The following is a 15418-nucleotide window of genomic DNA, read 5'->3' as shown; positions in this document are numbered from 1 at the left end:
TTGCAGCAAATCAAGGGCTGGCTGATGGGCGTCCTTTCATTGGCTCTCAGGCCCTTATCGTCACGTCCCCCAAAGAAAAACCAACATAATATCCCCCTGATATTCCTTGAGGACTCTAAAAGTGTCTCTGGTTCCCAGTGATACATCGTAGTCCCCATTGTTGTGTTTAATTATCTATCTTATTCATTTTATATTTTGCATGTAAAACTCACATTTTTTTTCTGCATGCGTCTGTTTGTTTTTTTAGCATTGGTTGCAGATTTAGAGCTTCAGGTAACACAAGTTGTAAGTTACCATTCAACATAGTTTAAAGCAAGAATACAAACTAATCCTAGTGAATAAAATATTTAAAATTCAAACTATGAAGGTAGTTAAAGGTCTGATGGATTACAATCGTTTGTGTGTGTGTGCTATATTGAAGCGGTGACTGTGGTGTTATGTTCGGAGCCACACCAGCAGCGGCGGAGAGTGAAAGTAGCGCCTTCACATGGACACGCAGGGTGTTGCAACACTTGCTGCAGAAGTGCAGTGGGAACATAATGTCCACCTCCCCACCGTCTCCACTGTAAAACCACACAAGGCATGAAAACATGCACAGATCCCGTTTGTTGTGTAAAGTTCATTATATAAAATTTATTTTTAATGACAATATCAATGCAAATATAGCACTACAGTGAGTTCCAAGGTACACCGTATCTTACCATATCAATATAGTATGGCACTCGTATAATGGCCACTGTTTTTAGAAGACACACAAAACCAACAGTTTCTGTAAACTATTTTGGAAATGATACCTAGGGTTCCATATCAGTCTGTGAAAGGAATCATAGTAAGGTGATTTACTTGGAGTTGGGCACAATAGTCAGTATCATTGCGTGGGACATTTTCAGTGTAAGGAATCTCTGCATGCATTGCACTTGCCCATTTCCTTCTACCTGACCTGTGTTTGTTTGAAACCTGGACCCTCAAACACGAGCAGGTGGGAATTAAAACAAAAGGCCAAGCAGTGACTCTCAAACATTTAGATAGGTCTTCTTTTCACTGGGTGTACTGTACTGTACAACTTGGTGCTAACTATCATAAAACGACAACAACCAAGAGACATTCAAGTGCCTTAATACTATTACAGAAGGGCTCACTCTTCAAGGTACAAACTTCATTTCACGTGGCTTTCAGAAAAGAAAAAAAAAATATGTAACAATAACCACTATATTAATGTTTCTTATGGTAACACGGTGTGGTTGAATGAACAACACCAGTAGTTCAAGATAGCAGCAAAGTATTCAAAATGTCAAGACAACGAGCTGTTGAAATCTGTACACAAATAAAAATGAATGTAGAAAAAAGGGGTATAAATAAAACAATAACACAGCTTAAAGGGAGTCTTGCATAAATTTAAATAAACAACTGTTGGACCATGCCTTTCTTCAGAGGGCTTACTGTTTATTAGTCGAACTATATGTAATGCATGGACTGGCTGCAGCAGATAAAGTACTTAATTCTTTTAGAAAAAACAAGTGAACAAAGTTATGTTTATACAGTATATGCTACATAATATGTATTGATTACAAGTATGAAAATGGAAATAATTGCTACATTTTCAATACAGTTGTACATATCTATTTACAGTACATTAGGGTTTAATTTCTCCTAAGCGTATACCATGTTTTGTGCAGATTGTTCCAGCATTCTGTTTGAGGTGATCAATACTCACAGTCTTATCAGTTGCACCATATTGTACAGTCTGTGTTGATGGGTGTCAGTGCTTGTTTTTCTGTGTGGTGGAACAATCACTAATGTGCAACTGTGGATAAGCATGGGTGATGAAGTTTTGTACCATTGATCTGTATCTATATTTGGCTGGACTGCACACAGTATGTGCCATCTTTCGCATCACCTTTTCTAACGATATACCCCCCAGGCGATATATTCATCTTTTTATACAACCACGTGTTATCATAGTGAAGATCTGCTGTATGTAAAAGTCTGACATGATCATCTCTACACATATTCTTTTACAATCCTGTATGTCTATTGTGACATGCAGAGAATGACACAGTAAATATGACTTATTCAAGTCTTAGATATGTATGTTAGGCTAGTTGACACAAGTTTTTAATTATGTTGCTCCAGCGTCCGGAGCATATTGCTATAAAATTGCAGAAACGTTGAGAAAGTAAATAGATTTACATTACAAATATGCAAACAGATACAGTAGGTAGCTTTTACTCCTCAGTGATGATTATTTGCATCCACAATGACAATCTATTGATACCAAGACATCTCATAAGCATTCACGATTTCAAGAAACACTTCAACAACTTATCAAGGAGTCTCGCCTTTTCTCATCCGCAGAGTAGTTTCTATGCAAGTTGGACACAACTTTGTGTTGGAGAAAATATATGATCCCTTTATGTCTCAAGTAGTCAGGAGGAAATTTGGCAACACCAATTTGAGAAAACATCCCACCCCTTATTACGATGGCATCTTGATTTTGTGGCAATACTGGCGTTTTGTGGCAAAAAAATCATTGGCAATTAGAACACATTGAGAAGGACATAGTACAGAGCAAGTAGAAATCACCCGGGTAAGAGATTAATTTAGTCTGATTGTAATACGTCCTTTCTTCACCTCTTTTAACAGCCTTTTTTTTTGTTTTATTATTATTATTATTTTTTTACCAAATGAGTTCAAAGTCTCCAATAACCTTCATCAATGTTCTGTGATCAGTTTCTCACGCAATAAGAGCAAAACTCTCTCGCTCATCTGCGGTTATTGTATGTTCCAGTTACTAAACCCATTGAACTCTTCTCTCTCATCAATTGTTCAGCCATCTTCAACTCATCTATCTCATCACTCTTCAGCGCTGTACTCGCAGGCCTTGTCTTCCCACCTCAGATAGCTGTGTCCCACACGACGGCCTGCGGCCTCTGGCAGGGTGGCGTGCCAGTCTTACGAGGCTCAGGTGTCCGTCTCCAGCTAGGGAGGATGGGCATGCTGTCCTGCTTGCACAGGCTTTTGTCAGGGCGCCTGTGGGCCTTGATCTCTTTGCACAGGCAGCGTTTACGCTCGATGACTTCCAGCAGCTTACCGTCTCTCTGGCTCTGCGCTGCGGACGGGGTGGTGCCCCCGCTGACAGGAGGCTGTCCCTGTGCCAGCTGGGCGAGCTGCTGGAACTGCAACTGCAGATGGTGCTGTTGCTGAAGCTGCTGGAGCTGCTGCTTTAACTGCAGCTGCTGCTGGTGGAGCTGAAGCTGCTGCTGCTGCCGAGACACACTGGGACTGCTGGGACTGCAGGGCACTTGAGGCTGGGCCAGACCATGCAGCTGAACACAATAGAAAATATGAATTAATTCATGTAGTATTTTTTGATATTATAGTACTTCAATTTCTATAAAACCTGCATTGTCACTGCAGTGTTGTCTGCAGTGCAACCAATCCTAGCACATGGAGAATAAAACTGCAGTTCTTCTGGACAGCCACAAGGATGCAGCGCTGCTTCATCTATTACAGGCTGAGGGAGGGTCAACCAGCCGCATGAAGACAGGCGCTGCAGTACACTCAAACTGCGTCAGCACTTGCTATGCAGCCAGAATCTGGGCAAAATGTGCTGCTGGAAGACTGCAGCTCATCACTTCAAAACATAGTACTGCATTTTCTCTCATCCACTATTCTCTCTCATTTTCTGATTACACATCAGCCTACGTCATATACCTTTGCAGCTCTTATTCTTTTGAGGTACGCCAGAGCCTTATTCTGCTCAGTGGGCATATCTACCAGCTATAAATAGATCTGCAGAAGCACTGTCTCTAGCAGGAGGGGAAGCAATAATGAGACCAATATTAATGTTACTCCCAAATCTACCATGAATGAAGTTAATAAGAGTCTAACGTTATACGGCTGGGTGCTATATATTAACCTTATTCAGGGCTTCTCGTGCTGGTAGGCTGCTCTGTCTCTGTACGTCTCCTCCACCCACCTGTCTCACTCCAGCAGCAGAGGAGGAGCGGCCCAGCCGCCCCACTTCTGTAAAAAGAAATGTACACATTTACACTGTGTGCCTGCTAATGAGAACACAGGGATAAAACTTTTCATTATAACACACATGCTGTGAATGTCGAACTACACTCATGTGAGTTGAGACATAGCTCTTGTACATTGTGTGCTCATTATACTTTAAGTTACCAGAAAATTGTAAACTAACCTTCTACTGATGAACAATGGAGGACATTTACACTGACATTTGTTCCTGTATCACTCTGTCAATGTTCGACTGTCAGCTGGATACCTCATATTATCTTGAAAACAGATTTTCATTCAATTTATTGTAACAGGAAAACATAATTAAATTTAGGTGGTGATCCTGATCTGTAATTTTCACTATTCAACAATTATTGTTTATCCAGACTTAAGCACAATATGATCCTGATTCAATTTTCTGCCAAAATATTTGCATTGTTAAAAAACAAGTGTAACACTAAAGTGATATAAGTGATACAGTAATTAAGTGAAACTGAAATGTGATTGCAGACAGCATTGGTAGGGTTTGCACTCTGTCTCTCTCTGACTGCATTATCCTGTAATATCACTTTACTTCACCGGCATGAATTGCACTCTGTCTGTCCATATACTTAGCTCATGCAACTAAACACCATTTATTTATTAAGTGTTTAATACAATCATTTTTGTCACAATGTACATTGTAAACACCATAAAAATGGGGCCATTAATGTATGTGTGCAGAGATGTGGGCCTGTTTATGGAACAATTGTTTTATTGGCTCTGCTTCAAGGTAAGTATTGCACTGATTCTCAAGGTAAGCAGCAAGCCTTTGTTTCTAGGGAAAAGCCTTGAGTGCAGATGAAAAGAGGCTGACAAAGAGAGACAGAGCTTCAAGACTAACTTCAGTGCAAGAGGATGCAATGGAGGCAGAGCTGTTAGCTTTCTGTGACAGTCAGAGGAGAGGAGAGGATGTAGTCTCTGATTCTTCCAAGTTTCAGAGCTACACCCCAGCAGAGCCAGCAGAAGAATCCCCATGTAAATCCGCTGCCATTCCGTTCGAAATAGGATGTTGTGGTTCGAGGCTATGACTAAAAGATTATGAACACTAAGTGTTTACTAACCTCCATTGCGACAGGCAGGGAAAGTCTGGCAGGGAAGAGGCAGACCAACTCTGGGCAGGGCTCTGAAACCCGGGCTGCTGTCCACACCAGCCAGGGACTCACTGTGACCGAGCGCCCTGCTGGTGGCACCGCTGAAGTGGACTGGGATGCCAGAGTGGCCTCCTCGGGACCCCATGCCAAGGTCCTCCTTATCCATCCTCAGTAGGGCATCAGCACTGCCATTCCACGCACGCCCCTCGTCCTCTGAGACATGGGAAGGAACAGAACGAAAGGGTATTTAACGTAACATTCCTTCAAAAGCCTGATTTCTTTTCAACACAGGGATCAACATTCTGTATTCAAAATGACTTCTGACTTACTCTCTGTCTCTCTGCTCCCATGGCTGAAGGACAATTTCCTCTGCATAGGCCAGTAAGATCCCTCATCTGCAGCTAAGCTGGCACTGCTGTCCCAGGGCATGAAGCCAACTTTAGAATGGAGGGAGGAAGACCCTCCGTTGCTCTTGATTGACCCCTCACCAAGACCAGTAAGACTTGAGGGCTGTTGCAGGGACGGCGTGTGAGAGCTTCCTCGCAGGCTCTCGTAAGCCGGCGGTCTCCGGAAGCCACCGGAGGGGTAGGTCCACAGCAAGGGGCTGTCCGAGGAGGGAGGCTTGTACGCTGGCAGGCTGTGAGGAGTGTGAGAGCGAAGATGGGGGCGTGAATGAGGACGCTGGGATGAGGATAATGGCGTAGGGGTTGAGCTGGTGCTGCTTTTAGACGTAGAGGGGACGTGATCCAACTGTAAGGAGTAGGGCCCTCCGTCCCTATCTCGATCCCTGTCCCTGTCCCTGTCCCTGTCTCTTTCTCTTTCTCTTTCTCTTTCTCTGTCCCTGTCCCTGTCCTTATCCCTATCTCTGTCCCTGTCTTTCTCCCTGTCCCTGTCCCTACCCCTATCCCTATCCCTATCCCTATCCCTATCTCGGTCCCTGTCTCGGTCCCTGTCTCTGTCCCTATCTTTGTCTCGGTCCCTGTCCCTGTCCCTGTCCTTGTCCCTGTCCCTGTCCCTGTCCCTGTCCTTATCCCTCTCTCCTTTATCAGACTTCAAGAGGAAGCTAACAGACTTGCCCTCCCTGCCTGTACTTGAGGTTTGGGTCTGGACTGTGGACTGGTTCTGAGAACTGCTCTTGAGTGGAGCGGGAGAGTCTCCTCTCTCTGGCTTGCGATAGTGGTGGTAGTGCGAGGGGCGATGGTGAGGGTGGTGGTGGTGATGGGAGAAAGGGGAGGTGGATTTGGAGGAGGGCGGCAGAGGTGTGGAGTGGCTCCTGGCTCTCAGTCCGGGAGCAGGGCCCAACTGGGCATCCCTGCTGTGTTTGTCCTGCTGCGATGCACTTCCCCCTGACGACTCCTTGGAGCCCGACAGCGACGAGGGAACATTCGAACAAGTTGAGGAGGAGGTGCTGGCTTGAGTTGTCACGCTGGATGTTTGAGTTCCCATTTTAGCAGACGCAGACTTGTTTTGCACCCCGACCCCGCTGGAGGCTGCTGCTGGCTGTGGGAATGCAAGCAGCGGGGGCCGGTGTTGTAGAAGATTGGGGAAAGGGGCTGGGATCTTCGTGTTGGACTCGGACTCAGATTTAGTCCCTTGCAGCAGGTAGGGAGTGGGAGCTCGTGGAGTGTGCGGACTGGTGGAGAGGACCTGGGGGACAGGGGTGGAGGATGCAGAGGAAGGCAGAGGAGACGAATGGGAGATCGACACTGTAGCTTTGGATTTGGAGTAGGAAGGAGAGGAAGAGGAGGGGCGTGGCAGAGAGGAGGCACTGCTAGAGGAGGAAGGGGTGACATGGAAGTGTTTAGAGGTTTTCAGTTTCTCATGTTTGGTAGGGTGGTGTCTCTGGGACTCTCTGTCCTCTTGCCGCGGGTATTTCATCTCCTCATAGATGGCCTCACTCTGGTCTGAGTCAGAGTCAGGCGTGGTGGCCACAGGTGTGACAGGATGGGGGGTGGCTGTCTGGGTGTCTCTAGTGAACACTTGGCCCACCATCTCTATATAGACCGGCTCATCCCCGTCCCCTGTCTGAATCTGAGAGTCTGCTGCCTGGAAAGGCAAGGATGTGGCAGAAGGAGGCACGCGTGGAGGGAGAGGGTCAAAGGAAAGCTGGGTGCTTGGACTTCTCTTGGGCTTTAAAGGAGGCACCTTCTTTCCTCCGAGCTCACCAGAGTCAGACTTCTTCATGGCTGTTGGAGAAATAAAAACGCATGTGAAGATACGAGATCATTTTTTCTGTGGCATATGCACCTGAAAATACACTTCTTACCATTTTTCTTCTCTGAGTGTTTGGTCTGCGAGTGAGAGCACGCGAGAGATGGCGGCGTGTCAAAAGATCCTCTGCCGTCAGTGGACGAGGCGCTGAGGCGAGTGTTGGGGTGACGTTTGGGTTTGGCTGGGGGGCAGCGGCCACAGTGATGGGATTGGGTGTCAGAGTAATCTCCGTTTTCCAGACCTGTATCCCCAGCACCTACAGCGTGGCAGGACTGTGAGCGCGGCGCCATGGCGGAGGCACAAGAGTGAGGGGACAGGTCCTGGGAGGCCGGCATGGTCATGAAACCCATCCGGAAGTGCCGGCGGAAAGAAGCCAAGTCTCTGACTTTGCCAACAGTGGCTGAGGGGTCGTTTTGATTGGAGCTGCAGTTTGGAAACAGGGTTGGGAAAATATTGAAGCGTGAAGAAATCATAGTTAAGTGCAAAAACATTAATGTACCAGCCTTTATAGTGACCTCCCTCTTTCCTCACTCTCTCTCTCTCTCTCTCTCTCTTTGGTCTTCAAAGATTGCCTTTGCAATAAATAAATGCCTGCAGGGCTTTCACTGCAAAGGGAAAGCCCTGGAGGCTCCTCCATCTTTCACATTCACATATCTTTCCATCTGAATTCCTCCACATCTGCTTCCTCCTCAAACACATTCAATTAGGAAATCAATTCCCCTGTCAAAAACAAAGTACTCGAAGTGTACACTGCACTGCTGGAATTCCCTTTTTCTTTATATCTTTATATCCTCAGCCCACATCTGCTCTCATGCAAAAAGCATTTAATCTGTTTCCATGGGAACAGTTGTGACTTTCATGTATTTTGATAGTTTGTCTTTGAAATCATCAATAATATGAGCTCCTGCGCAACAATAAATGAAACTGACAAAGAGGAAAATCAGATAAAAATAATGGCGGAATTGCATTCTTTCTTTTAGCGTACTGTGAAATACTTTAATTGAATGTAAAATGTATTATGTACCTTTTTTTCCATTACCACTGTGGGATCCAGATGCTTATTCTCTTTTATTATTGTGCTTTTTTACAGTTTCCAAAAAAAAAAAAACATATTTAAAAACTTTTTGTAGAGCATCATAAATACACCACATAACCTCAAATTAGGTAAAATATTTTTAAACTGTAAACTAAATTTGGTGACAGCTTGAAGTCAAGCACAGTTCAGGCATCAGTGTCAGCGCTTCAAGTTGTTGAGCCAAAACTGTGAGCCGAGTTCGCCAAAGCCTTACAAAATGGCTTCTGATAACCCTTTCTCTGCATTAGAGATAGGTGCTGCAATGGTGTGGTGTCTCCAGGGGTGTTGTGCTGCCTCACCTCACAGCAACACGAGATAAATCCCTGGCCTTTAAGCTAACTTCAATCAAACAAGGTTGAATTACTTTTCCCTGTGCAACGTATACCTTTCATTAACAAGACCACTGTGAAGCTTCTGTACCTACACTAAATGTCACAGGAGAGGAAAAAAAAAAGCCTCCACACATGGTGGAAATACCATCACAAGGAGGATAAAGACATGAGAATGTACTGCAGCAATGCGGGAAGAAATCACAGCTACATCAGGCTGATTCCTATCCCTGGTTTGTGTTGATCAGATCTTAGCCACAGGGAGCACATCTGGAGATCCACATCTGTGTGTACACGTTTGAGGCTTTGATAAATTGTGTTCCTGAGTGTGTAATTAAACAGCTCAAATGCACAATTATTCTGCGTGTAAGTGATTCATGATAGCACATAATGGCGACACATGACTACGGGGTCACGCAGTGCTCTCGTTTAGATCAGTTGCCATCCCTGTGAGGCAGCGAAGCACAGGAGAAGACAATTGGAGCTTACAATTTGTCGTCAACATTGCAAGCAGCAGAAGCAGAACTGAGGCTGCTCGTCACCGAGAACACAGAGGCTCCTATTTGCTTCCCCATCAAATATCAGTGTGAGGCAGCGCACGTGTGTGTCTGAATATGTGTTTTTATGTGTGTGTGTGTGTGGTGCGGCAACAAAGTGTGCTTGCATCTGCACAAGAATGTTTGTGCCCTTGAAGGCCTGTGGAGATTTACTTGTGACTCCTCACAATCGGCACAGATACTACAGGGCCAAAATTAGCCCAGAGCAGAGGTTGAGCAGCTCCTTCTGTTTTTTTCTTCTTCATAAAGCAGAAGAAGCTCTCTTCAAACCAAGACCAAACCCTCAGCTGTACAAAACGTATCTGCACTCTCACTTCTCTATTTGCTTCTCTTTCTTTGTGTGCCTAATCAACCGGCACTTAAATCAGAGGTTTGACAAATAACATAAACATAAGCTCAACAAGAGTCAATTTAAACATTTAGCTGTTAGTTACATAATGTACCAGTAGGCGAAAGATGACAAATATATATTAAAAGTATATATATATATAAACAATAAAAAAAAAGAGGTAGGTGCCCCTATAGCAACTAAATTCATGTCTATAAGTCGGACTGTTTCTGTAAATTGTAAACAATAATATATTAGTGCAATTATGCTGAATTAAATAACTGTGATTTATTATTATTTACCAGGTTGCTTTATATGATGTTTTCCTAAAATGTTAAACCATTCCTTTAATTCCGCATTTTTGACAGTAATAACTGTGTATTTGGCTCTGGTGCACTGTTTCACTGAAAATCCATACAATGAATTGAGCCTTGATAATTCAGGACAGTGTAGTAGCTCTTGTTAATTACTGGTACGATCTGATTGCTTTTTTAATCATAAATAGAGGTTAATCAGTAACAATTAACATTTCAAGGAGTTTTTCTCCTTCTGTCGTGCTTTGTCCAATGTCCAAATTGGGAATTTATCTGTCTGCATGAATCTGAGTTATCTCCAAATCATTTCTAACAAGTGTTACAGTTCACCCAAGAGCAAAAATGCCAATGCTCATCGCTGCTGATCTGTCGCCTTTTGAAAGACACCTTTGGCAGATTTATCTCTGGACCGACCCTTGAATACCTGCTCCTCCTCCTCAGAGTGCGAGATATTCCCAAAAGCTTTTAAGACTGTGGTAATAAAGCTTCTACTGAAGAAATCCAGTTTAGATCATTCTGCCCCTAGCAGCTCACCGTCCTATTTCTAATTTACCTTTTTGGGGCAGAGTTTAAGAGTGGGTTATGTTTAAACAGCTGAATGAGATTATCTGTAAAAAAAAAAAAAAAAAGAAATCATCTTTGAGAACATCCAATCTGGTTTGAGGGCAAATCAGAGCAGTTAAGTTGTGTCTCGTTAAAGTTTCTGATGGGTTAAGGTTGAGCAGCTGACACTGAGTGTGTAGCTGTCCTCATTCTGTTGGACCATACTGACATATTTGACACAATACACGACACTTTAATTGATTGCCTTAAGTTATGGGCCGTCTCTAGTGTGGGTTTCAACTGATATGATTTCTCAAGATTACATAAAAAGTGAAAGTGTCTTTTGGTATGACTCAAAACAATAAAGCACAAGTCTATTGATACTTCTAAGAGTATGCTTGTAGTAGTTGCCAGCCTGTGACACACACACACTCACACACACACACAGGCTCCCCAGTAGGTGCCCCTATAGCAACCAAACTAAAATAAGTTTCCCATTTATCTTTATCGTCACTGCTTATCCACGATGAATAACCACACAGACAACAACTTACTGAAGCGTCCGCAAAAAGAAAATACTTGTCTTTGTCTGCCTGAAAGACAAGTCTTCTTTGACTTCGACTTTCAAGTGTTTTACTCATGTGACAAAGACTGTTTTCCTTTGTTTATGAGGACACGCTGACAGAATGAGGAATACATTCACATTTGGTTGCCATGACAGCTGAACTAAATTATGCTCATAACAAAACTGAATGAGCTGAAATCATTCAGAACATGTTTTTTTTTAGGCCTGAACTGCTTTGAACCGTGCGCTTAAGATGTTCAGGGATAACAAAAGGCCTCTCTTCTCTGGGTTTGATGTATCTATAAAAGGGACGTAACAGGGATATGAATCTTGGACTGATTCTCTGTTTACCTCAATAAATCGTTGGTTATTCAACAGTGATTCAGATTCAGGTCAATGAGTTGATGCAACTGAAAATATATATATCTAAATAGAGATTTTGAGTGTAAAGATGCTGTTGTAGATGCTTTGTTTCAATCAAACAATACCCCAAAATAAGCTTCATCTATTCCACATGGTCCCATATTCATCAGGTGAGCTCAGCGTGAGACACATTCAGACAGTGGTACCCAACCAGGCGTCAGTAAATTCATACATCCATACAAGAAACATTTTATAGACTCTGGGCCCAAAGACACACTTTGTCTGTGATGTCCTTATTCTCAAATCTGCATTTTCCCCTTACAAGTAATAATACAAAACTTAGAGACACTCTGTCACTCACTACAAATACATTTGAGCTCTTAACTTCAAGCCTGAATTCCAGAAACTTTAAAAAGATTAAATTAATGATTCATTTAAAGCAAAAATGTTTCCATAGCAAGACCTCTGTGTGCGACGTAAGTGAAATCTAAATAAAGAAACTGGTGAATGCAAACATGCTTTTTTTTTGTATCTGTATCTTCCATTATTCCATTTATTAACCTTTAATTAACTGTACAGCCAACTTATTTTTCAAATTCCATTGTTTCCTAAAACAATAATCTATCCATAATTTGATTCACATTATAAATCCCTTTGTCATTTACAAACATTTCTTTGCATTTGTCTCTTATTCATCCCTCTTTGTCAAATTGTCTAACTGAATATCAATTAGTGAATTGCTTTAAAGGGATTTGCAGGGCTGTTTTTAGTCCTCCATATATCTGCATACACATTGGTACACCCATACCAGTCCATCACACTGGCCCTTTGTCACGAGGGGAAAAAGTCTGTCGGCCTGTATTAGCGGCATAAGAAACTCTATTTTTAAAAATCATATTGAAACTCACCTATTTACAATTCACTTTCTCCACAGCCGTCTCTGCTTTATAAAATGTGATATCTCTCCTGAGGGCCTTGAGATCTCAAACTGTCGACCAGTGCCCTTCATACTTTTTCCTGTGTCTCTCCTCCTCTCCCCCTGCCTCCCTCGCCCCCATCAGCGCTGCAGTCGGTGCCCGTCCTGCCTCCGGTCCATTTGGTTTCCATCCTCTCATCCCTGTGCGGTTTCATCCCCTGACCCTGCCCTGTTCGCAATCATCACTGGTCATGTCCTGCTTCTCACCTCTGCTGCTCTGGCAAAAGCTCAGCTCTGCTTTCATCGCTCATCATGTTCCACTGTCCTACTTGCTTGCCCTACACCTTCACTGGCCTGATGCTGCCATGGCGTTGATCTTTGCTGCCAACACGAGGGCCTCCAATTACTGCTGTGAGTCAGAAAGAGGTGGACGGCGCTTCTAAACGAACTGAGTTGTTGTCCTTGATGTTCCCCCTCTCCTCTGCGAATTTGGTGAATTATAGGTGACTCACATTTTAGTGGTACATCTCTACTCTGTCTCCGAAAACACACATCATAAACACGAGATCACTCACCAACAGGCTCTTTTTAAAACAATACTGTTACGACCAAACCGGGGTTCAGAGTGTGATGCTGTTGTTTGCCCACTTTTGTAGTCTTCTATTTTCATTGAATCTATTTGTTTTGATGCTTGGCTGTCTTTCAGCATGTTTAATGCAGTTTAAATAAATTACAAAAATCACACAAGATGATTTGTTATTATCATCATCATATTATTGACAAGACCAGCACTTAGTCTGTGTTGTGATTACTTTTCATCTCTGCTGGAAGACGTCTGAAGAGAGAAGCTGGACCTGATGCATCAGCAGCTAACTGTGTTGTAATGGTGGAGAAATTAGAGTCCTGAACACACACACACACACACACACACGCACACTCACACTCGCACGCACGCACGCACGCACACACACACACACACACACAGCACTTTACTTAACAACAACTGTTAAATCCCACTGAAACAGTGCTGCCATGTCGTAGTATTCAGATTCTAACTACCAATACAACAATCTCCATTTTAAGTTGAAGAACAGATCTGTCACCAGATTAAAGTATAAAGGGTTAGATTGTTAAAATGAATGTGTCTGTGTTTAAGTAGCATTTTACTGTTGTGGCTGGTGGAGGTTGGGTTGTTGGTCAGGGGCAGTTTAGTTCTGTGATTCCCAACCCGTGTGTCAGGCCAGCTCCAGAGGGTCACGAGATACATTTGAGGGGGTGAAATATGATTTCTTTTTCTCTCTAACCTTCATAACTTTTTGTGACATACTGGATAATGTGACCTTTTTGGGGCCTTCAACAGTTGATCACATTGAACTATCTGAGAAGTTTAGAGAGACATTTCTTGGCGGAACTGCTTACAACTCGTAGTCATCTGAAACACGACAAAGGAGCCCAAACTAAGCACTTCTGTCGGGGGTCACAGTACAACTAAACAATGGCATGAATTGGAAATACTTAAGTGCTATACTAGTACATCAAAAACAGTACTTCGGTACAGTGCTTGAATAAATATTTTTACTTCCTTTCCACTGCTGTTGGCAGGCTGAGCTTCAAGGACCACACTCCCTATTGTTGCTCTTCCATCACAACGGGCAAGGTTTTCCAATTCACTGCTTGTTTGAACTGAACAGGATTTTGTACATGACATATATGTTTTTGGCAAGCTACACACTGTTTCTGTCTTCTTTGATTCATCAACCAAACTTTCATCTTTGAATTCTTCTCGCTTCAGAGGAAAACTAAAGAAAAAAAGCGTAAAGGGGGAATGACCAACTTGTGTATGACACATTGCTGTGAATGAAGACAAATGGTCTCTCTAAAGCTTGAAGGTTAAAACCTCTGATGAAAGTATGTGGAGGCAAAATAATCTCATGTGAATGAAGACAAATTAGGCAACAACTCTATTTAATTTTCTTTTTCATAAGTTTTGGCCCCCGTTCGCCCTGTGACATTTCAGATGGCATTACAGTTTATCTCATCTACAGAACATATTAAGTTCATTATGAAGTTCTGCTATGCAAATTTGCCCAAGACTCTTCGGGCGAACCCCTGTGACTTCATGAACTGTGCTTGGAATTAAGATTTTGAAACTAAACTCATTCATGCTGGCTAAGAGGTTTATATCCCGACTGAACTAAACCCTAATGTAATCCCATATATGCAAAGCTCCTGTGAGCTCATCCTCTCACCTCTTTTTACTTCCCTCTTGGTCCCTCTGCCTCCAGTCCAAACGGCTCTTACGATACAGCAGGTTCATGTCGCTGCGGGGTCGCTCCTCCTCGCAGCCTATCACAGCGCAGTGTAGCCGCTTGCTTCGCCTCTCTATGTCACGCAGGAAATGCTCGACTGCCACATCCTGGGCAGAGCCAGAGCTCATGGTATAGAAGAAGACTCGGGAGAACAGGACGTATGTCGCAGGCAGCCTCCTCCAATTCCCCTAAACAAGAAGAAACAAGAGCAATGTTTGAGCTCATTAATCATTAAAACAACATGTTTCACAGTTTCCCAGCCTACTTGCAAGCTGACAAGATTGGCGGGGATTACTTCGAGATGTGGCGACGCACGATGAAACCCAAATAATCAAACCCAAATTACTGGCAGAACTTTTCGGCAGTCATAGCTTGTCATGCTCACCGCGAACAATCCTGCCCATTACTCCAACTGGCAGCCTTCAGAGCAGAGACACAGTGATGCATGATGATTGCGGCTGCAATTTTGTTTACCCGAACCTCTAGTGTATCACATGAAAACTATTTATACTTTCATTATCCAGTTATGAATATTTGAGTAAGCATGGTAACTCAGCTGCAGAGCGTCTCTGGCTGCAGGCCCCGGGATGGCCTAGCTAAGCCTGTCTGCTAGCCAGACAGTAATGGGGTTTGTCATATGTGGCGCATGCACAGCTTCCTACTCACGCTCACCAAGAGAAGCCGGGCCTGTTGTGGGGCAGATATCTGAGGGCCCAACGGTGTTTTCACGTTGGAGAATGTGAGTGCGCAACTCA

The 15418-nt window shown here is 43.4% G+C and overlaps 1 protein-coding gene across 1 annotated transcript; it reads right to left on the bottom strand.

Moving 5' to 3' along the window:
• Positions 1 to 2894: 2894 nt before the first annotated feature.
• Positions 2895 to 14806, bottom strand: nyap1 (neuronal tyrosine phosphorylated phosphoinositide-3-kinase adaptor 1; the record flags this gene model as incomplete). The annotated part of the gene is made up of 6 exons (XM_079171226.1): positions 14604 to 14806; positions 7420 to 7787; positions 5483 to 7339; positions 5124 to 5366; positions 3920 to 4026; positions 2895 to 3326 (listed from the first exon to the last, which is right to left on the bottom strand). The coding sequence occupies exons 1-6, from the start codon at positions 14789 to 14791 to the stop codon at positions 2895 to 2897; spliced, it is 3195 nt and encodes a 1064-aa protein (XP_079027352.1). The 5' UTR covers positions 14792 to 14806.
• Positions 14807 to 15418: the final 612 nt, after the last annotated feature.

This window comes from Pholis gunnellus (genome assembly GCF_910591455.1).
Source record: "Pholis gunnellus genome assembly, chromosome: 13".
Taxonomy (NCBI): domain Eukaryota; kingdom Metazoa; phylum Chordata; class Actinopteri; order Perciformes; family Pholidae; genus Pholis; species Pholis gunnellus.
Note: the sequence above shows the minus strand (reverse complement) of the source record. Positions and strands in the feature narration are given on the sequence as shown.